This window comes from Microcaecilia unicolor, chromosome 3 (assembly GCF_901765095.1).
Source record: "Microcaecilia unicolor chromosome 3, aMicUni1.1, whole genome shotgun sequence".
Lineage (NCBI taxonomy): Eukaryota > Metazoa > Chordata > Amphibia > Gymnophiona > Siphonopidae > Microcaecilia > Microcaecilia unicolor.
Genome location: NC_044033.1, coordinates 184,888,478 through 184,914,977, shown reverse-complemented (window position 1 = coordinate 184,914,977; position 26,500 = coordinate 184,888,478). Strand labels below are relative to the sequence as shown.

Sequence of the window (26,500 nt, the reverse complement as noted above, 5' to 3'; positions counted from 1 at the left end):
TCCCAGCCCATCAGCTCCTTCCTCAGGTATTCTCCCATTTTGTTAAAGTCAGCTCGCTTGAAATCCAGGACTTTGAGTTTAGAGTGGCCGCCATCCACATGAGCCGTTACATCAAAACAAACCGTTTGATGGTCACTGTTTCCCAGGTGTGCAGCCACTCGGACATTTGATGGACCAGATTGGACCAGATTGTATAGGATGTCTGTCCAAAAACGCCGACCTGGACTCCAGGTGAGAAGTCTCCAGGGATTCCAGCAACTGCTAGAACCAATGCAGCATGGAGTTACACAAACACCATAAATAGCAGCCTGAATGCTGGGGCCCCCACTAAAAACGCCAGACGGAGCTGCTGCTCAACATACTTTTCCAAGCACCCTTGGACAGGTACAGCAGTCACCTTTCTGACCGCCATAACCAGGGTGTCCATCTTCAGGAAGATCCAACAGTTCCCCACCTCCTCAGCAAAGGCAATTAGCAACAGCTTTGGCGACCTCAAGGGAAACAACCATGGACTCCCACTCCGCCATCATCTAGCACATGAGGGCTTTATGGAGCAGAAAACGCTTCAGGGCCCCAAGGGGCTTGCTGCAGAAGGCTTAAACATAGTCAAGGTCCCTGGAACCTCATCTAAGAGATGAGACAGCTCCTCTCTCAGGCACACTGTGAGAGAAATGTATCCATTTGAGCTGAAGGGGGGAAGGGAACAGCACTTGTACCTAAGAACATATGCATTGCCATGCTGGGTCAGACCAAACATTCATCAAGCCCAGTATCATGTTTCCAGAAGTGGCCAATCCAAGGTCAAAAGTACCTGGCAATATCCTAAAAAAAGATTTTATGCTGCTTATCCCAGGAACAAACAGTAAATTTTTCCCAAGTCCACCTTAATAATGTATTATGGACCTTTTTTGTAGGAACTTGCCCAAACCTTTTTTTTAAACACTGCTAAGCTAACTGCTTTTACCACATTCTGTAGAAATGAATTCCAGAGTTACCCGTAATTACATACTCATTGCAAGGGCAAAAGAAAACCATAGCAAATGAGTACTCCCAGTCCGCATAGCATAATCAGGCGTACACTGATGTGCTGGAAGTTATATACTTGGTTCTACTCAGCAAGTTCCAGGTCTTCTCACTGACAGAAGAGACAGACAGGCTGAATGAGTCCACATTTACACACTATAAAAATAATCCATTATCCCTGCTCAGCTACTGGCTCTGAAGGTCATGCAGCGTGTGCCGTCAGCATGCTCTACCACATAGCAGATGAACGCAAGCCTATCTATGTTTGTGCAGCGCTATAGAAATGCTAAATAGTAGTAGTATCTGACTGCCCTGGCCTACTTCGGGCACAGGGCTCCAGCATCTCTGCTTTCCCCAGCTCTCTCCAAGTATGCCTAGAGGGAAATTCCCTATTTAAATTTACTATAGCATTAGCCCCTGACAAAGGGCATAAAGTAAGCCAGGCCATTGAAATTATTAATTTTTTTTGTTGTTGTATGTGCTGTCGAAGAGAAAACGTTTGGAAAGCCTGTGAGCTGTGAGGGTGGGGGATGGAGTACACCCAAACAGGGTGACCGGGCAAGAGGGGTGGGGGATGGGGATCCGCACCCCTCAGGCAAGGCCCTGCAGGACCAAGCCAAAGCCTAAGAATTGCAACTGGGGGCTTCAGAGCCAAGCTCAACCAGGTATGGTCCTGACACTGTTACCTGACAGCGACTGTTAGGCTTCACGATGCTGTACGGCCATGGCCAGCAGAGTGGTCAGCTAGGCCAGGGACAGGAGAACTATCAGCACAATCTACTACCTGCTGAAGGTAGAGAAAAATACTGGATTGTTCCATGGAGCACCTCTGCTTGTGCTGGTGATGACGCTGGCAGAATTCAGCTCTACCTCCCCTTGCTAGTAGGAAGGGATAACATCCATTGGTTCAGAACAGCGGAGCTGATACTAAGAAATTAAATCCAAATGTTTCCCCTCACCCTCTCATTAAAACCTGCCCAGTATCCCATCCCCACCTTCTTTAAAGAGCCTTATTTGACATCCCTTTTTTCTTCATCTTTTCTTTAAAGCTCCAATTCAGTTGGGATTTCACTTTAATTTTTAGATCTCCCTTCCCTATTTTTGTCTTTCTTCCTTTTCACTCATCCATTTCCTCTCATCCTGATCTCTCCCCCCTCCCCCCACCCCACCTCCATTTCAGCATATTGCCCTTCCCATTCCCTTCACCGCTCGACCTCCCCCACCCTCCTCCGCATTCTCTTGCTCCTCCTCCTGCTATCCGCGGGAGACATTAACCCTAATCCAGGTCCCCCTCACCTGTCTCCGTCCTATCCATGCGAACGATTCCAGGATGTCTCCAATCTCGTCTCTATTCCCCTCCTCCCCCCCTCTTCCCTTCTCATGTGCCTTGTGGAATGCCCACTCAGTCTGCAACAAACTGCCCTTCACCCACGATCTCTTCATCTCTCACTCCCTTCAACTGCTCGCCCTAACCGAAACCTGGATCTCCCCGGAAGACTCGGCCTCAATCGCGGCCCTCTGCCATGGAGGTTATCTCTTCTCCCACACTCCCCGCCCAGCTGGCCGCGGTGGAGGCGTTGGGCTACTACTCTCACCCTCCTGTAGTTTCCAACCCCTCCCCCTACCGCAGTCTCACTGCTTCTCTTCCTTTGAAGCCCACTCCATCCGGCTATTCTATCCGCTGCCACTCAGAGTCGCAGTCATCTACCGCCCCCCTGATAAATCCTTCTCCTCCTTCCTCACCGACTTTGATGCTTGGCTTTCCATCTTTCTTGAACCCTCATCTCCGTCCCTCATTCTCGGAGACTTTAACATACACGTTGATGACCCAACCGACCCTAACGCTTCTAAGTTCCTCACCCTAACATCCTCCTTCAACCTCCAGCTGTGCTCCACCACCCCTACTCACCGTGACGGCCATTGTCTTGACCTCGTCCTCTCCTCCTCCGGCTCACCTTCCAATTTCCACGCTTCTGCTCTCCCTCTCTCCGAGCATCACCTGATCACATTTACACTTCTTCACCCCCCCCCCCCGCCCCGTCCAACTTTAACCACCACCTCCAGGAATCTCCAGGCTATTGACCCCCCCACTTTATCCTCTAGTATCTCTAATCTCCTCCCCTCCATCATGTCCTCCGAGACTGTAGACAAAGCGGTTTCCGCTTACAATGCCGCTCTCTCCTCTGCTTTGGACACCCTCGCTCCATCCACCTCCTGTCCCACAAAGCGTACTAATCCCCAGCCTTGGCTGACCCCTTGCATCCATTACCTTCGCTCCTGCACCCGATCCACTGAACGCCTCTGGAGGAAATCTCGTACCCATTCAGACTTCCTTCACTACAAATTCATGCTATCCTCCTTCCACTCCTCCCTATTCCTTGCAAAACAGGACTATTACACCCAATTGACCAATTCTCTCAGCTCCAACCCTCGTCGTCTCTTCACCACCCTTAACTCCCTCCTCAAAGTGCCCCCGCTCCCACTCCCCCTTCATTCTCTCCTCAATCACTGGCTGACTACTTCCGCGACAAGGTGCAAAAGATCAACCTTGAGTTCACTACCAAGCCACCACCTCCTCTTCAGCCTGTAGCCCCATCCAACAACCAACCAACCATGGCCTCTTTCTCCTCCTTTCCTGAGATCACCGAGGATGAAACCTCCTGCCTTCTTTCCTCCTCGAAATGCACCACCTGTTCCTCCGATCCCATCCCCACCAACTTACTTAACACCATCTCCCATACTGTCACCCCCTCCATCTGTCGCATCCTTAACCGCTCTCTCTCCACTGCAACTGTCCCTGACACCTTCAAGCACACCGTAGTCACACCTCTTCTAAAAAAAACCATCACTTGACCCTACCTACCCCTCCAACTACCGCCCCATCTCTCTCCTACCCTTCCTCTCCAAAATACTTGAGCGCGCCGTTCACAGTCGCTGCCTTGATTTTCTCTCCTCTCATGCCATCCTCGATCCACTTCAATCCGGTTTTCGCCCTCTACACTCGACAGAAACAGCACTCTCTAAAGTCTGCAATGACCTGCTCCTCGCCAAATCCAGAGGCCACTATTCCATCCTCATCCTCCTCCTCTTCGATCTATCCGCGGCGTTTGACACTGTCAATCATGATTTACTTCTTGCCACACTGTCCTCTTTTGGGTTCCAAGGTTCTGTCCTCTCCTGATTCTCCTCTTATCTCTCCCACCGCACCTTCAGGGTTCACTCTCATGGATCTTCCTCCACTCCCATCCCACTATCTGTTGGAGTTCCCCAGGGATCTGTCCTTGGACCCCTTCTCTTCTCAATCTACACCTCTTCCCTAGGCTCACTGATCTCATCTCATGGTTTTCAGTATCATCTTTATGCTGATGACACCCAGCTATATCTCTCCACACCAGACATCACTGCGGAGACCCAGGCCAAGGTATCGACCTGCTTATCTGACATTGCTGCCTGGATGTCCGACCGCCACCTGAAGCTGAACATGTCCAAAACCGAGCTCCTCGTCTTTCCACCTAAACCCACTTCTCCTCTTCCTCCACTCTCTATCTCAGTTCATAACACCCTCATCCTCCCCGTCCCATCTGCCCGCAACCTCGGAGTCATCTTCGACTCCTTCTCTGCGCATATCCAACAGACTGCCAAAACCTGTCGTTTCTTCCTCTTCAACATCAGCAAAATTCGCCCTTTCCTTTCTGAGCACACCACACGAACTCTCGTCCACGCTCTCATTACCTCTCGCCTTGACTACTGCAACTTACTACTCACCGGCCTCCCACTTAGCCACGTATCCCCCCTTCAATCCGTTCAGAACGCTGCCGCACGTCTTATATTCCGCCAGCACCGATATACTCATATCACCCCTCTCCTCAAGTCACTTCATTGGCTTCCGATCAGTTACCGCATACAATTCAAGCTTCTCCTCCTTACCTACAAATGCACCCGGTCTGCGGCTCCTCACTACCTCTCTACCCTCATCTCCCCCTATGTTCCCGCCCGTAACCTCCACTCACAGGACAAATCCCTCCTTTCAGTACCCTTCTCCACCACTGCCAACTCCAGGCTCCGCTCATTCTGCCTTGCCTCACCCTATGCCTGGAACAATCTTCCTCAACCCCTACGCCAAGCCCCCTCCCTACCCATCTTCAAATCTCTGCTTAAAACTCACCTCTTCAATGCTGCTTTCGGCACCTAACCTTTCGAGAAATATAGTATGCCCTATCAGATCGACTCTACACTTGTCTTTTAGATTGTATACTTGTCTCTAGATTTACACCTGTCTTTTAGATTGTACACTTGTCTTTTAGATTGTAAGCTCCTTGAGCAGGGACTGTCCTTCCATGTTAAAATTGTACAGCGCTGCGTAACCCTAGTAGCGCTTTAGAAATGTTAAGTAGTAGTAGTTTATTCCCTCCATGAACTCAACAATGTATTTCTCTCCTCCTCTTTCCTCCCCCTGACTAACTAGCCATTCAGGGTCAGTCAGTCAATCTGTCTGTCATGCTTGCATAGACTACTTGCAGCAGGCTTAACATACAGTATAGGTAGGATTGTTGACTTTCCTTCAGACAAGGCTGTACAGCAAAGCAGAGCAGGGCAGGCACTGCAGCCCTCAGAGTCCTATGTGTTCTGAGACCTGACCAGTGATTCGGATAGGCCACAATTCAAGGTCTCCTCCTTAGAGAAGGAAGTTATGGTAAACAGGGTTTTTTTTTCTTTTTAAAATGAAACAAGAAATCACAGTGCACATCATTTGTTTTTAACATAGAGAAAACTCCTATCCTTTAGTCTAGCCACAAGTGTTGTCCTGATCTTTGCAACACTAATTCAGCTGTTTGGAATACCTACTTGGGTTGGATGGATAGGGCAGTGAGGGAGATGGGGTTATTAGAAATGCATTGTGTTGATTTCTGTTATGATATTTGTTGAAAAAGTCATTGAATTAAAGTATGCTGAAACTATTTAAACAACGCTAGGTTGAAGGAATCACTTATTTTCATTGTTCTTGGTGTTTGGTAACAAGTTCTTCAGCTGGGCAACGAGAGATGGTATTGGAACCAGATGCAGGATATATGAAGCTCTGTATTTCCTGCAGCCAGTCTTTTTGAATCAGCTTCTCTGCCATATAGGATGGGGAAGAAAAAGGGGAATATGCAGACCCCCTTCCCATCCTGTCCAGAGCACGTAGTAGGAGTGTGGAGGCACAGTGTGCAAAAGTACAAGCATCCTCAGTGGATGTAACTGCAGAGGAGGATAGGCGCGCTGGAGAGCGTTGATAAGCCCCATGCAAAGAGCAGCCCCCTGCAACCTGGAAGCAGAACACTGTGGTTTGACACACAGCCAATGGCTGCACCAGAGACTATTCCAAATTTAGGCTTCGTGGAGGTTATCTCCATATTGTCTGTCTCCCTTGTACAGTGCTGCAAGGAACAACGTGATGAGCAAGGAATGTTGACAAAGACTGCTGGTCAAATTCAGAAGATTTGAAAAGCTTATTTGGATGAGGTTCTTGGCTTGCAAGCTGTGGTAACTATGGACTGGGCTATGTTAAATTATTTCTTGGGAAACTTCATGATAAAATAAAACTGGTTAAAGATAAATAGGCACTGCATTGTAAGTTGGTTTCTGAATTTCCTGTCTCCTCCGATTCCTCCAGGAGAAAAAGATGAGAAATACTTTGAGGAAACTTTGAAGATAAAAACAGCAGTCCCTCCAATTGCCAGACTACAGTATTTATCTAATAAATCACAAGGGAAGTCATTACTGGAGGCATTTGGGGAAGATGTTGTCTGATAGTTTAAACCTGGCTGGAAAGCTCTGAAGTTATTACAAAGAAAACTACCCTCTTAGAGACAATCGCATTTAAGATGGCCCAGAATAATATTCTGCATTTATATTTTCGATATATGACAAGAGTTTCTTAGGTTATATTTTCCTGATCTTTCCCAAGCTACACAAAGAGTTCTTGGGATTGCAAAAAAGGGCCCTCTCACCCAGTGTCAGGGGAAGTGTCCGCTACTCTGAAAATCCATTGTTCCTGAAGGCCCCCTCCCTACCCCCCAAGAACATCCAAGTCACCCCCGAGCATTTTACTTCCCGAACAGTTCTCCCTACCCAGAAGAAACCCCCCTTTCAAAGTTGCCTCCAGGCCTAACAATGCCCTGGTGATCTAGAGTAGGACAGGCAGGAGCAATCCCCACTCAGTCCTGCCACTGCTGGCTCCAAGTGGTAGCTTTGCAGTACTACTGCTAGGCGTCAAGACTCTACCGGTAATGCTGTAAGACCACCACTAGAAGTTGCAGGATGGGCAGGAGTGAGGAATCACTCCTGCCTGTCCTACCCTAGACCACCAGGGAACTGTTACGTTATACCCAGGGGGCAGTTGTCACTATCTGCTGTTCCTGATATCTGTTGCTCCAAAGATTTACTGTATTAAAAACTGGTTTTGGCTAAAGACCTATTGTAATTGCATTTAAAAAGAGACAGGAGTGATAGGTGTTTCTCCCTTTGCTAGATCTCTCTTGTTGGTTATTATTGCTTATCAACCTGGACAGATTTTTACATGTTATTTCCAATTGGATTTCATTTATATTGTGAATTAATCAGAAGATATTACATTTTTTTCTTTGAACTCTCAAATTACTTCAATATTTCTCTGTTTTTATCCTTTCATTCAAGTTATTATATTGGGTGTATATCATAAAATTCAAGAAAGAAAACATTTAAATACAACAGAAATGTCAAGTTTGTTAGCCCTGTGTCTATGATTGATCAGGAACCCAGTATTTTCTGTGTGCTTGATTTATAGGCGATTTCTGGATACCACAACACCCCTGTGTATTAAGGAATCTCAGTGCACCTAGAAACAACCAGGGGATAAGCTTGTGGGTAGGGTATTTGCCCAGAGAGAAACAGGAACCCAATTTGTGGGCAAGAGGTTGCCAGCATAGGGGCACATGTGCAGATGCAAGCAGGGCCTAAGCATGTCTAGCAGAACTCAAGGAGTGTTGTAGAGAACTGTATGGGCCTCTGTGAAAAGTACCCAGTAAAAGTGGAAAATAACTTGCAGAAGTAAATGAATTGTTAGCTTGTCAATTTTAGTATATAAGCAGCTGTATCAGAGCATTACTTCGGAGAGACAGGTTCAGATAGTACTTATGTATAGCAGAGCTGCTCTCCCATGAGAAGCTATTAATTGTATCTGTATTTGGTAAGTAATAAAAACTGCTTTTCTCAAACGTGGCCTTCCTAGTCTTTTATCACTCCAAATTGTGGGTAGCTGCTACATAATAAGTTGGGGTGGTGGTAAAAAGACTAGTTAAAAACAGTGTCCACATGGTTATGCTAAGTGAGTTAAGGGGTAACACTAAGGTGTTACATAACAGGGGGCACAAAGGTTGAAGGTTCACGTGGAGGGGCATAATCGAAAGGGGCGCCCAGGTTTTCCTGAGGACATCCTCACAGGACATCCCAGCGAAGGGATGGGGAAACCCATATTAATTATCGAAACAAGATGGGCGTCCATCTTTCGTTTCAATAATACGGTTGGGGATGCCCAAATCGCAAAATTTAGGTCGACCTTAGAGATGGTCGTCCCCGATTTTCGGCGATAATGGAAACCGAGGATGCCCATCTCAGAAACAACCAAATCCAAGCCATTTGGTCATGGGAGGAGCCAGCATTCGTAGTGCACTGGTCGCCGTGACATGCCAAGACACCAACCGGGCAACCTAGGGGGCAATGCAGTGGACTTCAGAAATTGCTCCCAGGTGCATAGCTCCCTTACCTTGTATACTGAGCCCCCCCAACCCCCCCCCCCCCACAACTGTACACCACTACCATAGCCCTAAGGGGTGAAGGGGGGCACCTACATGTGGGTACAGTGGGTTTCTGGTGTGCTTTGAAGGGCTCACATTTACCACCACGTGTAACAGGTAGGGGGGGGGGGGATAGGCCTGGGTCCGCCTGCCTGAAGTGCACCGCACCCACTAAAACTGCTCCAGGGACCTGCAAACTGCTGTGATGGAGCTGAGTATGATATTTGAGGCTAACATACAGGCTGGAAAAATATTTTTTAAAAACTTTTTGGAGGGTGGGAGGGGTTAGTGACCACTAGGGGAGTAAGAGGAAGTCATCCCCGATTCCCTCCGGTGGTCATCTGGTCATTTAGGGCACATTTTTGTGGCTTGGTTGTAAGAAAAAAAGGACCAGGTAAAGTCGCCCAAGTGTTCGTCAGGGACACCCTTCTTTTTTTCCATTATCGGTTGAGGACGCTCATGTGTTAGGCACGCCCCAGTCCTGCCTTCGCTACGCCTCTGACACGCCCCCGTGAACTTTGGTCGTCCCCGTGACGGAAAGCGGCTTTCGATTATGCCGATTTGGGCTACCCTGTGAGAAGGACGCCCATCTTGAGATTTGTGTCGAAAGAGGGGCGTCCTTCTCTTTCGAAAATAAGCCTGATAGGATACCTAATACCCTTGCATTGGTGCTATGAGAATTAGGTAAAAGAGGGGGACAAACAGTCATGAATTTGATATACTGCCTTTCTGTGGTACAGCCAAAGCGGTTTATATTTTTTTATATGCAGGTAATTTTTCTGTCCCCAGTGGGCTCACAATCTAAGTTTTTGTACCTAAGGCAATGGAGGGTTATATGACAAGAAGCCAAAGTTCTTCAGGGTCTTAGCCCACTGCATTAACTATTAGGCCACTCCTCCACACCCAAGATTAGATCAGCCTGTTTATGCAAACTAGTCACATTCACAATCCATCTAAGCCCTTTCCATAATTTCCTCTGCCTGTACCCTGGTGGATATGATAGGGCAACCCTTCTCTCGCTAGCCTGTGAAATCACTGCCAACTAAAGACAGATTCCACCTTCTCCTAAAAGTATGAATCTCTAACACACAAATAAATAATCAGTGATCACCAAGTGAGATTTGGGAGAGATACCAGTGCCAGAAACAGTACTCAAAGCTGGCAAGTTAAACTGAATGAAATCTCTGTAAACCTGGAAGATGTAGTGGCGCAATTTGACAAATTAAAGAGTAGCAAATCGCCTGGACCGGATGGTATTCATCCCACAGTACTCATAGAATTGAAAAATGAACTTGCACAACTATTGATAGTAATATGCAATTTATCTTTAAAATCAAGCATGGTATCAAAGACTGAAGGATGGCCAATGTAGCGCCGCTTTTTTAAAAAGGTTCCAGAGGTGATCCTGGAAATTACAGACCGGTGAGCCTGATGTCGGTGCTGGACAAAATGGTAGAGAATATTATAAAGAAAAAAATTACATAGCATATTCAAAAGCATGGATTAATGAGACAAAGCCAACATGGATTTAGTGAAGGGAAATCTTGCCTCACCAATCTACTGCATTTCTTTGAACGGGTGAATAAACAGGTGGATAAAGGTGAGCTGGTCAATACTGTGTATCTGGATTTTCAAAAGGCATTTGACAAAGTACTTCATGAATGACTCCTGAGGAAATAGAAAGTCATGGGATAGTAGGTAATGCCCTATTGTGGATTAAAAACTGGTTAAAAGATACAAAACAGAGAGTAGAGTTAAATGGTCCGTATTCTCAATGGAGAAGAGTAGACAGTGGGGTTCCACAGGGGTCTGAGCTGGGACTGCTTCTTTTTAACATTTATAAATGATGTAGAGATGGGAATAATTAGTGAGGTAATTAAATTTGCTGACGGCACAAAGTTATTCAAAGACGTTAAATCACAAGAGGACCTTATGAGACTGGGAGGCATCCAAATGGCAGATGATGTTTAATGTAAGCAAGTGCAAAGTGATGCAAGTGGGAAAGAGGAACCCGAATTATAGCTACGTGATGCAATGTTCCACATTAGGAGTCATTGACCAAGAAAGGGATCTAGGCATCATCGTTGATGATACGCTGAAACCCTCTGCTCAGTGTGTGGTGGTGGTGGCAGCGGCAGCAGCTAAAAAAAAGCAAATAGAATGTTAGGAAAGGAATGGAAAACAAAAAAGGGGACATTATAATGCCTTTGTATCTCTCCATGGTGCGACTGCACCACAAATACTGTGTGCAATTCTGGTCACCGCATCTCAAAAAAGATATAGTAGAATCAGAAAAGGTACAGAGAAGGGTGACAAAAATGATAAAGGGGATGGGACAACTTCCCTATGAGGAAAGGCTAAAGCAGCTAGGGCTCTTCAGCTTGGAGAAAAGACGGCCAAGGGGAGATATGATAGAGGTCTATAAAATAATGAGTGGAGTGGAACGGGTAGACGTGAATCACTTGTTTGCTCTTTCCAAAAACACTAGGACTAGGGGGCACGCACTGAAGGTACAAAGTAGTAAATTTAAAATAAATCTGAGAAAATATTTCTTCACTCAATGTGTAATTAAAGTCTGGAATTCAGAGAACGTGGTAAAAGCAGTTAGCTTAGCATTGTTTAAAAAAGTTTTGGATAACTTCCTAAAAGAAAAATCCATAAGCCTTTATTAAGATGGACTTGGGGAAATATTGTACTGTTTTGGGATCTTGCCGGGTACTTGTAACCTGGATTGGCCACTGCTGGAATCAGGATGCTGGGCTTCATAGACCTTCGGTCTGTCCTAGTACGGCAACACTTATATTCTTATCACATTTCACCTCAACTCAACTACAAGATATAATTATTTGAAAACGTTTCCACTTCCTCTTTTTTTTCAGCTTTAATATGTTATCAGCCTAGACTCCCATTGCTCACACCCTGGAATAAAGCCTGAATGTACGTGTCTGGCGAGCTAGATTCTTAAGCCACACACCTTCCAGGAAAAAAGCAGTTTCCTGGAAGTTAGAGAAAGCGGCATTTATTTAGGAACAAGACCAGTAGGAACATGTTTCACAGAAAGGCAAGATCCTCTTAACCCTGAAACAGGTTGGACAGACAGTGCCAGGGCATGCAAGATACTCAAGGTGCTTTCCAAAGGAACCTGGTCTCTAACATAAGAGCCACATGCCTCACTTTCTACAGGGCTGCTGCTAGGGTTCTGTAACTACAACTATGAACCCTGCAGTGAAAGGGAAAACAAGGGACTCAGAATGAGTGTTCTCCAGAAAAAAGAAAAAACAAAACACCCCCTAAAGAGATTATCTCTGAACAGCTCAAACCAAGAGGGTGTTTAAATATTTTTCTCTTATGCAAGTAAGTATTTCTGCCTAGCTTTACATTGCTAGTGCACACTTAGGAAGAAAGAAAAGCCTCAGAAAAATAGAATCTCTGTGTAATCGCAGGGTAGTTAACGGGGTCTGTTCTGCTGCCACTCCTGAGACTTTGTACAGAACAAGCACAAGGCTGCACTGGCAATATGAACTGCTTGCAGGGGATAGGGAGAGACCTGCAGATAAGCAGCTCAGCAATGCCTCCTTCTTCCACCTGCAATACTAAACATACAGCAGCCACCTTTTTAGACAAATCAGAATGTGTTAGGAAGGAAAATTCCTTGCCAATGCTCATTACCAAGCATCATCATTCCAGAAATTCCTCAGCACATCACTTCTGCCTTCTGATTCTGAATACTACTGGCAAGCACCTGCCTCAGTCTTGGCTTGTGTCTCTGCTTACTCCATTTACACGGAACTTGTGTTATGAGATGAAAAGATATTCCATAACATGGATAAATCTTTACTGCTTATTTCTTCCCACAGGCCAGGATCAGATCTATGGGCCTGTTACCTGATTTATTCTGTATGGGTGGCACTATTTTTCCATGCTAGCAGCGGATGGAGATCAGAAATCAAGTTGCAAAGCTCTCAAAACTTGCACACCTCACCAAATTGCAGCCTAAGAAAGACAAACTGGCTTACCAGAGAGATAAGAGCGCCCGTTGCAGTCTTCTAAATCCATCTTTAAAGTGCTCTGTGAAATAGAAAAAGAAATGGAATCTTATTGAGTGTGTGGCTGCCCTTCAATCCTGCCCTACAGTACCCTCCCCCCCCCCCCCCCCCCCACACACACACACATATTACTCCAGTACTGAGACCCTCACACAGAGCTCTGCCAATGCTCAATCCTCCCCTGCACCATGTTTCCAACTGGACATCTCAGGGTATGAACCTCAGGAGCAGCCCCCTCTCACTTAGATCCCATTAAGGTATTACTTTTTGGAGGACTCTCCCCCATTCAAGTTACTATGAGGTGGGCTCCTGATAATGAGATCCTACGGGGAAACTAATATTATGACTCAATCCTGACTGGAATCAGTGAAGGAATTACTCTGAGATTCTCTGAGAATCATTTGTAAACAGGCCTCACTTTTAGTGTATGTATATGATGTCACAGGTTTAGTCTAGGGTGGGTGATAACCCCCAAATGTTGCTAATGCTGAACTGGTCTGCTACCAGTATGACTCCCTTACCCTTTTCCACTCCCCAAGGTAAGCTAGCAAGCTACCTCTACCAATACAGGGTTATTTCATTTTACAGTTAGCCTGTTTCAAATGAGGTGATAAATGCTGCCTTAAAACATTGCTTTCACAGTTAGGAGTAAGTCTGCTAATTAATTTCCAGTGTTTTCAGAGGGAAAACTATTAATTCCTCACACAGACAAGCTTAAAAGTGATAATTTATTGTAATGAGGACTCTTTAGTGAGAGAAACAAATGACTAGTTACTTAGGTTATTTTATTACACATAAGAGATGACAAAGAATCCCCAAACAGTAAAGAAACATCAGAGCAATTTTGCAGGGATTGGGAAGGGCCCCAAATACTTGCATCACCCAACGATTTCCATCTTCTGTAAGGCCCAACTAGGAACATTTTCAATGTATAACTTGAAGTTTCTGATTAACGCCAGAAACCATGTTACTAATCCCTTCTAAGGCAGGCTCAGGTATGGGAGAAACTAAACCTCTCCTCCCTCCAGCAAACTCACCAATTAAATCTGACATAACCTAAATCCAGCTTCCAGCAGCCTGTGTGAAGGGGCTGGTTAGGCATAATAGCTCAGATTTAGCTGTAGGATACCTCCTAAGTCTCCTGGATATCTGAGGTCCTGCCCACAGCAGATGGTTTGTACAGGGTCAGCTGTAAGGTTGGACTAATTGCTATTCTGACCTATTGGCTACCAGATTTCTAGGTGTCATTTTGATCTCTATTGTACAAGGTGTTGTCCTCAACGCATTCTAAGGATGAGAATGTTCAGTTCAGTTGCTCAGGCGCCCATTCATGCTAACAAAATAAAGCCATCAGTTTCAGGATTTAGCCATCAGGTGCCTTCTTAATTCCTTCTGTTAACCTTTGGTGTACCATAGAAACTCTAAACTGCTCTTCTCCTCCACCTGCATTCTCTAGATACTGTGATTCTCAGTTTCTATGATAGTAAACAGCATATGCAGTTGGGTCAGAGCAGAGGTTTCCTGCTCATGTTTCTTGTGAACGGGTTTTTATGGGTTCTGAGCATCTCTCCAAGCCCTTCACTGGAAAACAGCCTTGGAATACTTTTACGACACCAGCAAGAGCACCTTTCTGACAGGCCACAATGAAGATGAAAACAAACCCAATACTTAAATTTCATAACAAGCAGACATTTTACTTCCTATCCTTTGCAAAGGCTGGAGAATTCAAACCACAAACTGCCTGCCCAGACACTAAGGTAATTAACTGCTCCTTAAGTAATCGCAGGTACCTAACCAGCAAGAACTAAAGCCAGCCTCAAACCACATTAGTGTAACCAGTAGCATATTTTGCTGCAAAGAATCACTAATGTGGCAACCGAGAAGCATACTGCTGAATTCTGTACATGACCTTGCAAATAGTTTGCTGCTTTTGTTGCAAGAGTTCAGAATATTCAAGTGCATAAGAGATCATGGTCATCTCCAGGGATGTCTGTGAATAGGAACACTCAAAGCCAGATGCACAAAGGTCCCGTTAAGAATCTGTCTGCATTTCCAAATCGGTAAAAATTTACCGATTTAGAAACACAGAGGGATTCACAAAGAGAATCGCATGCAAATGAGCTGCTCGTTGCTTTTGCGACCCAGCTCATTTGCATGCGATATGGGGGAAGCCAGTTGGTGAGCTAAGCATGCGCAGAACAGTCAATCGCAATGAGTGGCTGCTCTGCGTGTATGAAAGCAATAGATGTAGCCCTTTTTTTTTTTTGGATGGACAGACCTGTTGTGGCTCCCTGCCTCCCCGCTGCTGGGAAAAAGTGGAAAAAGCTTAGAATATGCTCTCTGCTGCTCTGGGCTCTGAGGAATCAGCATCAGGGCTTGGTTCCACCCCCAGCTGTTCCTGCTGCTTCCTTCTATTGGCCGGCTGACATCCTAGAACGCCCATCTCCCTGAAGATACACTCTCATTGGCTGGCTGCTGTACCAACTCCTCCTCCCTGCAGGGCTTCCCTGATTACATTACTCTAGAGTTGTGAGCTGATTGGATCAAAACTTCCTGGTGTTCCCCTCCAGTAGTGAGTGGGTGGGACATCCCAGGCTGACACTGTCCAATTGGTTTAGCCCCTCTCTGTTGTGCTTCTAGCATGGGGGATGCTGTTTCCCAGCAGAGGCTGTTTGACCCTTGTCTTCCTTGCATTGGTAAGTCACCATTACTTTTATGCTTTACATTTACTGGCACCCCCCCCCCCCAATTTTTTTTTGTGCTCCATCTTCCCTGCCTTGTTTCTCCCCTTCTCCTACTTGCGATAATGAAGAACCGGCAGGTCCAGACCTCCCGTTAAAATTTCCACAGTAACGGTACGGACTGCTTTTGTGCATGGGGTCGAAAACAGCAGTGCATCGCCTTACATGCACATTATAACAGTAATTAGCTCATTATAATAGCTTTGCATTCCGTTTTCGTTAGCTGCTATCATGACAGGAAAATGGATTTGAGAACCCTTTTGTGCATGTCCTGGTTTACTACTTGCACGCTAAAACAGCTAGAACTAGTTTAAAAACCACATTTCTGGCTCGTTAAGTTTAGTGCATCTGGCCCTCAATTTCCCCAGCTCGATTGAACTGACCTAGTGCACAGCCCCTGCCTGCCTTTTAAGGACATAAGTGCAAGTTCCAGAAGTATATACTGCACTTACTGAGATATCCCATTCACCATCCCACACCGGCATTAGTGTCACCATTCTCTAAGCACACAAGACCTGCTCTGTGTTGCTTTATTTTCAGTTGAGATTGACCTATTATGGAAATAGGGAATCTACTGTTTCACCATTTATGGTGAGTCATAACTAGGCTCGCTAAACTGGTTGATGGTCAACAGTAGAGAACACAGATATTGAAGGCCCATCTTCCTACCCATGTTTTACCTTTCAGGTAAAATTACCACTCAGTAATGTGATCATCAGGCTCTAGTCTCATCTTAAAGAAAGCACTAGACTCACAGAAGCACTGATAGCATTATAAAATGTCTTATTTATCCCTCCAAGTCGCATTCTTGACTTTGCATAAACATCTAGCTCAGTTTTTTCCAAACCTTAAGAATGAGCTGGATGGTGCTTTTCAGTCTTATACAGCACATCCTGTCCAGAAAACCCTTCTGCACCCATGTGGGCTAGGCTCTTAGTCACATATTGGATTTGGTTTTTCCACTATCATGCAATACTTACTGAAACATGGTGAAGCACCCCTAGACTTTAACGCTTTGTTAGAATGCAGGATGCATTAATTCACGACATTTAATGGGCCTCAAGGCTGCTCCCTTCCTTGCATTATCAACAGGTAGAATGATCTATGAAAATTTGCTTTACTGTACTTGTCAAAAGCTGTAACGAAGAGTGGGCCCCAAGACTCCCAACACTAGAAAAGAACAAATTTGAACCAGCCTTGAGAGCGGCATCGGTACAAAGGAATTAGAAGCCCTACGAGAACCTTCAGCCTTGTTTGTTTCCCTCCCTCCCCAACAATTAACTTTTGAAAATTAATATTGTGCTTTAGTATGAATACTTCTGCACTTAAAAAGAGAATCTGTTACATTGTAATATAGTAGAAGATAGCAAGAAAAAACACCACAACCAATCCAATCTGCCCAGTTATTCCAGTTCATGCTGTGAAGGATATATTCTAGCAATCAGCTTAAAGGTGTTTCCAGATATTTAAGAGCCACAGGGACTCCCTCCCGAAACTCCACTATCACAATAAGTGCCCTCCCCCTGTAAACACACAAGCGTAACTGAGACCCTGCTGGCATTATACCCATGCAAAAGCCAAGGGGGATACATCATACCGGTTTATTCTTACACCAGAGATGTGCTCCCAGTCTGGATTTGGATTTCAGGGTTAATTACTTGCCTTTCCAATTGCAAGCTTGAAGCGAGTTGAAATTCTATTTTTAGGTTTATACAGCATCTTATTCTCCCAAAAGAAGGAGTTAACACCATTTCATTTAAAATACATCATGATAGCATAAAACATACCAAATTATTGAAACAGTCTCTTATGCAGCACTACCGATTACCTAGTCTCACTAGGGAAGTGATAAGATGCACTACACAAATCAAATTCACATAATTCTGTCCCCCCAGGCCTTGTAATATAGGTGAGGCAATTGAGGTTGTGTCCTGCCTCAAACTACAAGAATCAGTGGGAGGAGGAAGAGGGCTGAATCCTGGCTTTGCTGGTTCTGACCAGCTCTGTTCATTTGTTGAGGCACTGTGCTTCCACGATACCCAGCACCTTTCTCCATATAAAAAAATAAATATAAATGGATCACACAATACATTTTAACACTGAAAACTGCATTCCAACCACAGGACTCTTGGCAGACTGAAATGCATTATTGGAGAAACAAAAAGTAACCTAAGAATAATGTTTCAGAAACGAAACGAGGCCCTTCTTCAGATGTCACATCAGAGACATTCACAGCTATGTAGTCTCAATAGCTCATGTACAATATTTCTGGATAATACTCAACACCAATGCAATAGAGGTCATCCCACCACACAAAGAATCCAGTTTACACCAGCAGCCATACAGCTACACCCTACGCCTGGAATAAACTTCCTGAGCCCCTACATCTTGCCCCATCCTTGACCACTTTTAAATCTAGATAGAAAGCCCACCTCTTTAACATTGCTTTTGACTCGTAACCACCTGTAACCTCTCACTTCTATCTACCCTCCTCTCCTCTTTCCTCTACACATTGATTTGTTTGCTTTATTTTTGTCTATTAGATTGTAAGCTCTTTGAGCAGGGACTGTCTTTCTTCTATGTTTGTGCAGCGCTGCGTACACTTTGTAGCGTTATATAAGTGCTAAATAGTAGTAGTAGTACTAGATCACTGTCCTGCTTATAATCGAACGAGAAAAACGCCCAAGTTCCGACCTAAATCGGGAGATGGACGTTTATCTCACAAAAACGAATAAAGCGGTATAATCGAAAGCCGAACTTGGACGTTTTCAACTGCACTCGATCGCGGAAGCGTACAATGTTGACGGGGGCGTGTCGGAGGCGTGGTGAAGGCGGGACTGGGGCATGGTTATCACCCGAACAGAGATGGGTGCCTTTCGCCAATAATGGAAAAAAAGTATGCGTTTGTAGCTAGAATTTAGGGCATTTTTCCTGGACCCTGTTTTTTCATGAATAAGGCCCAAAAAAGTGCCCTAAATGACCAGATTACCACCAGAGGGAATCAGGGATGACCTCCCCTGACTCCCCTAGTGGTCACTAACCCCCTCCCACCACAAAAAAATGTTGTTTCACAACTTTTTATTTTCACCCTCAAACGTCATACCCACCTCCCTGGCAGCAGTATGCAGGTCCCTGGAGCAGTTGTTAGGGGGTGCAGTGGACTTCAGGCAGGTGGACCCAGGCCCATCCCCCCCTACCTGTTACAATTGTGCTGCTTAATGCTTATTAGTCGTCCAACCCCCCCCCAAACCCACTGTACCCACATGTAGGTGCCCCCCTTCACCCCTTAGGGCTATAGTAATGGTGTAGACTTGTGGGCAGTGGGTTTTGAGGGGGATTTGGGGGGCTCAACACACAAGGGAAGGGTGCTATGCACCTGGGAGATCTTTTACCTTTTTTTTGTTTTTGTAAAAGTGCCCCCTAGGGTGCCCGGTTGGTGTCCTGGAATGTGAGGGGAACCAGTGCACTACGACTCCTGGCCCCTCCCACGAACAAATGCCTTGGATTTATTCGTTTTTGAGCTGGGCGCTTTCATTTTCCATTATCACTGAAAAACAAAAACGCCCAGCTCACAAATTGTCGAATAAAACATGGACGTCTATTTTTTGCAAAAATACGGTTCGGTCCGCCCCTTCACGGACCCGTTCTCGGAGATAAACGCCCATGGAGATAGACGTTTTCGTTCGATTATGCCCCTCCACGTTACATATGCCAATCACTAAAGTGAATATTAAATGCTTCTTTCCTATGTTTTGTTAACAGAGCTGGGGGGGGAGGGGGGGGAATCTGCACTGGCCTTGGTATCTTTTTTCTGATTTCTTCTTCTATCTTCTCTCAACTCCATTTCCAGGTTCTCATTTCCATTTTATATATGTTTTTTTTTCTCCTGTCTTCTTCCCTTACTCCCTTCATTTCCTTCTTCTCTACCTCTAAACCTCTAAGTTACATCAACATCATTTCACTCTGTTCACTCAGAGATCTCAACACTCCTCTACACTTCTATCCCTCACCATCTTTGTCCCTCCAGTTTCTCTTGCCTCAACACTTCACTTCCACAGTTCTCTCCTTCATTAGTGGATTTCTCTCTTGATCACTCTCCTACAATCATCCCCTCATTTATTTTCCTTCCCATCACTCTCACACCATCCCAACCATTTCATCTCACATTCTCCAACCTTTTCAGCTTCACTCACTCACTCATGCTATCATCCATGATCAAACTCCTTCATCCCCAATCAGACCCCCTCTCATGCTCCCCATCAAATTCTCTGATTTTCATTGACCAGTTGCCATCCTTCTACAGGTTCATCATTTTCTCTTATTTGTCTCATCTCAAAACATCACTTTGCAAGCTTTCCCCTCTACCACAAACAATATTCCTGGCTCTCAAACAGCATTTCTGGATCTCTACCTCCTCCTCTCCCCCCCCCCCCCCCCCCCCCGCCTTCACCATCTTTGTTACCATCACCCTCTTCACTATCTGTAGTTCTGTCACTTTCCCATTCCCATCATTACTGCCTTCAGCTCTGTCAACTCTTCCCTCCTTCACCACCTCATCAACAGCTCTACCCCATCCCGGCATTATCTCTAGCTCTTTCACCCCTACTCCTATCACCATCTTTCTTCCATTCAGAAACTGATCCTTCCAGCTTTCTCTCTCACCCATCAATTCTCCCCTCCCCCTCAAAATCCCTGGTCCTCTTCCAGATGCTGCAAAAAAAAAAAAAAAAAAAAATAGTATTGCAGAGCTTGGGGGGGGGGGGGGGGGGAGAAGGTGCCAGACTGCCCAAGCTTGCCAACTTCAGGGGAATAGGGGAGGAGACAGCATTCGCCTCCTCCTCATTTCCTCAGATTTCAACACTCAGTTCTACTCAACATTCACCCCCACCACTCCATCTCTTCCCCTTTCAGCCTCCTCCCTCTCTCTTCTCAGCAAGCAGCTCAGTCCTAGGAGCATGGAGCCCATAACACTATGGACCTGGTGTCATTTCCTCTGGCTCACTCTCTGCTGTCTTAAAACAAAAGGTAACCGTAGTGTGGAAGAGGCAGAATGACAGGAGGGTTGGTTTAGGGAATAACTCTTCTCTGCTCTGTCTGCTCCAGCTTTACGTCCTCCCCTCCTGCTCCCTGAAATGTTTAAGAAGAAAGCCTTAAGGTACAGATACAAAGCGAGCCAAACCATTGAAAAAAAATGATAAAACAGAACACAAATAGCCAAAGTAAACCAGTGCATGGTGGGGCTATTATGTACCTGCTTACAGTTCTTTTGAAATGTTGTGGTTGTCAGGACCATAAGAACATATGAAGTGCCATACCTCAGACCAAAGGTCCATGGAGGCTAGCATCTGTCTCTGAAAGTGACCAATCCAGCTCATACCTCCCCAACAAGATTCCAAAGAGTAAATCCTTTCTTTATTGTTCACATTCAGAGATAAGCAGTGATTAATACTGATTTACAGATTTTTCCTCCAGGACACGTCTTAACCCTTTCTACATCCAGCTGAGCTGCCTTGACCATATCTTCTAGTAACAAAATCCTACAATTTAAATATTGAGAGGAAAAAAAAAAAGACACACTTCCTCCAATTTATTAATTTCATGGAGCACTCTCTAGTCTTACTATAATTTGCTAAGCTAAACCACCTTTCCTTATTTATCTAGTCCATCCACTCCTAAATGTTATAAACCTTTACCATATCATCTATTTTCTCCAAGCTTCAAAGTTTTCACTTCTTTAGTCTTTTATCACTGGTGAGCAGTTACATTCCCTTTACCCTCTTCTGAACCCTTTCTTCAGATGGAGCAAGGTGTTTTACTTTCCTTCTGAGTGCTAAAATAATTCTGGATCTCATCACTGAGTGTATTCTTAAACCTTTTTTAAATTTTACGCTATATTGGTCAGAACTGGCTTTTAGAGGAAAACTTGTTGTTTTTATTCCCCTCTAGTTATGTTGCCCTTTTTGTATTGCTTTTCTTTCATATGGACAAGACATCACATTTTTGTTGTCACTTTTCTGCCTTATCAGCACTGCAGAAAGACTTGTGCACTGTTCCCACCTTAGCCTGTTTTTGTTTCATTTTGTGTATGCATTTTTGTCACATCTATTTATGTCACCTTTAATGCTTGCTACACAAGTGTTCCGTCTTATTGGATTAATTTGCCTGTGTTATCATCTTTTGCTATTTTATTTTTTTTAACTATGTAATGAATGACTCTTATTTTGAAAGAATGCTATTTTACTTGTGTCTATTAAATATTTATTATTTTATTGTGAGATTCTAACTAGTTTTCATGTTTGAACTACAGCTGTTAACCCCGACACAGCCTTTGGGTGGGTTCTTGCTTTAATAAAACTACATCTCTCTTCAAATTGTTGGTCTGCTCCGTGTTTTGCTGTTTCACTTTTGCAGATCATTGCCTCTTACGGTTTGCTTCTATATATTATATATGCATATACAGACACGGGCACTATACATATCCCAAAACCACTATCTCCACCCATTAACCCCCCCCCCCCCCCCCCCCCGCTACTGAGGTACACTTTACTATGGCTGTTTCAACAGAGTCTCCACACAGACATACCTGAGTCTGTAAATGGAGGAATGAGGAAATGCATTTTTGTGTCACGCAGTTAAGTGTGCATTTTTCAACTTGTTAATTTCCTCAGGAATCTTTGATAAGGGTCTCTATCAAAGGCCTTCTAGAAATTCAGATACACTATATCAATTAGCTAATCCCCAGCTTTGCCTTTTACAGCAATAAGAGCAAGTTGCTTTGCTCTCCTCCACACTCAGCTGCCAGCACTGCCTCCGGTTTAAACAGAACATAAGTATCCATTCTCACTTTTTTTTTTCTTTTTAACTTGATATTTTATTGAAGCTTTCAAATCGCAGAGCTTGTGAAGGCTAACTGATATGCCAAGCCATTAAAACATGCACGCATTTCTAGGATAATCAACTCCTCACTAATAAAATAATCCTCTGTGCAGATAACTGTGAACAGAGACAAACAGCGAAACTAACAAGTTACCCTACAACAAATGACCAACATCTGTTTCAACATCTCTCCCCCCCACCCCCACCAAAGAAAGAAGCATAATGGCTATGTAGCCCAATATATCCAAATATCCAGGGCATTCCATAGCAGCTGTAAAATATTTGATAGTGCAAAACCCCTCCGCAAAAAACTACACTGGCTTCCAATCAAAGAACGAATTGCTTTCAAAATCTGCTCATGGTTCATAAAATAATCCACAGTCTAGCTCCAGGATATATGATCAACCTACCAACAAGAAACACATCCGAATCAGCAAGAACATACCTAAATCTTCACTTCCCAAGATGTAAAGGACTCAAATACAAATCAACATATGCGTCCAGTTTTTCCTACATTAGCACACAACTGTGGAACACATTACCAAAAGCCTTGAAAAATACGAATGACCACCTAAACTTTCGGAAAAAACTAAAAACTCACCTGTTCACAAAGGCATACCCCACGATCCAACATAAATGCCCTATCTCTGCAACACAATGTAACTAAATCACGGTGCAGACTGGACACAAATCTTCCGTTGCATGATCCCAATGTGGTTGCGTCACATTAACTCTATCAAACTACTTAACCACAACATCACCTTGTATTTGTCTACACCGGAGTCTGCAAGTGCTGCTTCGGTACTACGTAAGCCACATTGAGCCTACAAATAGGTGGGAAAATGTGGGATACAAATGTAACAAATAAAATAAATAAAAAAATATTAGATATCTTAAACTTGCAATGGTGCCGGTGGCAGTGTAGAGAAGAAAGCACAGCAGTGAGAGCCAGTAAGGCAGGCTTTTGGGGTCCTGAGCCAGTGCCTCACCTGGCTCATGTCTTGAGCCGGCCCTGAATCTAACACATTGATAAGGTGTTACTTCCCTTTGCTAAATCCCAGTTGGTTCTTCCCAAGTAAACCATATCTATCCATATAACCAGTAATTTTGTTTTTCAGAATAACTGCTACCATTTTACCTAGTACTGACATCAGGGGCTGACCAGTCTATGGCTTGCCTGCATCACTCTGGAGCCCTTTTTAGAGTTCAATATTTTTATTGATGACAGCTCCAAATAAACATGTCCAATAATATGAATAATACAGAAATTCAAACATCAAAACTTGTATAATACAGACCACTTGCTAATAGTCGCCATCAAATGTTTACCTTGTTCTCCCCTCCCCTATCCCTTCTTCCCCTACAACAGTATTATTATACCTCAGCATATACAAATCTATACTTGGAACAAAAGCAACAGTAACAGACTTCCCATTCCGTAAAAACTAAACAAGAACAACTCATTTGTGCTATCCTTCCAGAATTCCAATATCTCCCCCGTTCACCCCTTCCTCCTCCCTCCCCTCCTCTAACTTCCTTGTTAAAAATTCACTATTCCTTAGTTATAGTTCACTGTTGCATATTTTACTTGCAATTATCACATATTCACATGTGGAATGTTGATAACCACAGGAACCTCATTGTCCAATTTCACAGCTGAACTTCATCCCCTTACCCCTGACATTTTATTGAATGACAGATGTAACAACACATAAACCTTCCAACATCTCCATCTCTTCCCTTCCCACCATCCACCCTATCCCCCCTAATCTCTCCCCTCCCTGAAAACCCTCCCCCCTTATCCCCTCCCCCCCACCACCACAAGGAACATGATTAAGTAATATATCCTATTGTCCCTCTATTATTAATCACTCTCATTCTGAAGCAAGGGAATCCCCCAATTGATTAACAATATAGCTTCTAGCACGAGGAGCAATTACTTGTATGTAATTTTTCCAAATTAAATAGAACTCTTTTTGTCTTTTAAATTTCAGGTGAACATCTCTTAGTTCCATTAATATTAAAGCATGTAGTCGATTACGCCATTGCCAATATGTGGGAGCTTCTTGTTTGACCCGGTTAGCTAATATACATTTTTTGCCAATTAAGAACGCTTTGTAAAGGAATAAATTTTGATGGACAGCACCAGCCCCCGACACAGCATCCACCCCCAGCAGAACATTCTCTGGTAGCAGCGAAATATGTTTCTTCAACATGTGTTCCAAAAATCTAAATATTTTCTCTCAGAAGTTCTTTATCTATGGGCAATCCCACATAGCATGATAAAAGGAACATTGAGTCCCCCCACACTTATCACATTGTGACGAGCCCACCCCTCCCATTATGTTCAATCTCAATTTAGACGTATATGCTCTAAAGATCACTCTTCCTTGACATTCCCTAAGCTCTGCGTTACCTGTTCTTTTTGGGATTTGTCTCATACATCTCAACAATATTTGCGTTGTGATCTCCTTTTGGAAGTCTATCGACCATTTCTCTGTGAGGCGATTTAGTTCTCTATGAGTGCCACTTTGCATAAGCCTTTTATGGAGTGTTGAAACAGATGCAGCCTCTGCTGTTGGCATTTCATAGAGCTGATCTATCATGTTGGGCACATCAACAACAAGAGACTGCTTGGGAATGGCTGCGATATAATGGGAAATTTGTTGATATGCAAATTTATCCATCCATCCTACCTCGTTCAGTCCCAATGTGTCCAAGCACTTTACATTACCCACAGAGTCCACGATATCCTGTATAGTATCAATCCCCTTACTCCGCCAGATTCTAAAGCTTAGGTTGTCTAACCCTGGGAGAAAGCCACCATTCCCTGTTATAGGCAACAACCTGCTATACTGTGCATCAAACTTCCAAGCGAGGCCTAATTCTCTCCAGAGCCTTTGAAATGGTCTAATCAGTATACTCTTCCTCAAATGTGTTGGCAATGCCTAAGGTTTTACATGTAGCACATATTGTAACCGCAATGGACTAACCCACTTCTCTTCCGCCTCTCGCGGAGTAAATTTTGAAGTTTCCAACCAGTCCCCTATATGCCTCAACAAGCAAGCCCTATTATAGCATAGTAAATCTAGAATCCCAAAACCTCCTCTATCCCAAGTGTCCATCATATTTTGCCAGCGTATTTGTGGACGTTTCTTGCTCCAAATGAACCTGGAAAGCATTCCCATCAACCTTCTCCAATCTCCTTTAGTTAAATAAAGCGGTAAAATCTGAAAATAGTAAAGCCACTTTGGAAACACTATCATATTAAATAAGGATATCCTACCCAGCACGGATATTGGTAAATCAGACCACCGCTCCAAAAGCTGCTTTGAATAATCAAAGAGCCTATCCACATTCATTTGGTACAAGTGTTCCGTGTCCCTCGGAAGTTGTATCCCCAGATATATGAAGGAGTGGTCTGTTCGTCTAAGTGGACATCTCATCCTATTCCACTCTTCCTCTGGTAAATATAGTGGTTGAACCTCAGATTTATCTAAGTTAAGGGCAAAGCCTGAAAAGTCTCCAAACTCTTTGATTATTTCCAATACAGTCGACAGGGATACCTGCAGGTTCTGAAAAATAACCAATAAGTCATCTGCAAAAGCAGATATTTTAAAATGTTCAGAACCAATATGTACCCCCTGTACATCCGCCGAATCCATAATATCCCGAACCAGGGGGTCCAGAACCAGCACAAACAAAAGCGGCGACAATGGGCATCCCTGTCGAGGACCTCTCGCTATCTCAAATCTCCGGGAGTTCACCCCATTCACCAACACCTCAGCCATTGGTCCTTGATAAATTGTTTTGATGGCCTCTTTAAAAAACCCATTCATTCCATATGCTTCCAAAACTGCAAACATAAAATCCCACCTCATTCGATCAAAGGCTTTATGGGCATCAAAACTGACTAACAGTGCAGGAGTGCGTACATGTTTAACCTTTTCCAAGGCCAACAATATCTTTCTCAGGTTTTTTGCCACAGAACGTTCTCGAA

General features: G+C 44.3%; 1 protein-coding gene across 3 annotated transcripts in view; it reads right to left on the bottom strand.

The window, feature by feature from the left end:
* Nucleotides 1-26,500, bottom strand: part of IKZF4 (IKAROS family zinc finger 4) — a 154,237-nt gene that overhangs the window by 111,995 nt on the left and 15,742 nt on the right. For all 3 annotated transcript variants that reach the window (XM_030196745.1, XM_030196747.1, XM_030196746.1), the window contains exon 2: nt 12,854-12,905. In XM_030196745.1, coding sequence (XP_030052605.1) covers nt 12,854-12,905 — 52 coding nt within the window. The remainder of the gene's footprint in view (nt 1-12,853; nt 12,906-26,500) is intronic.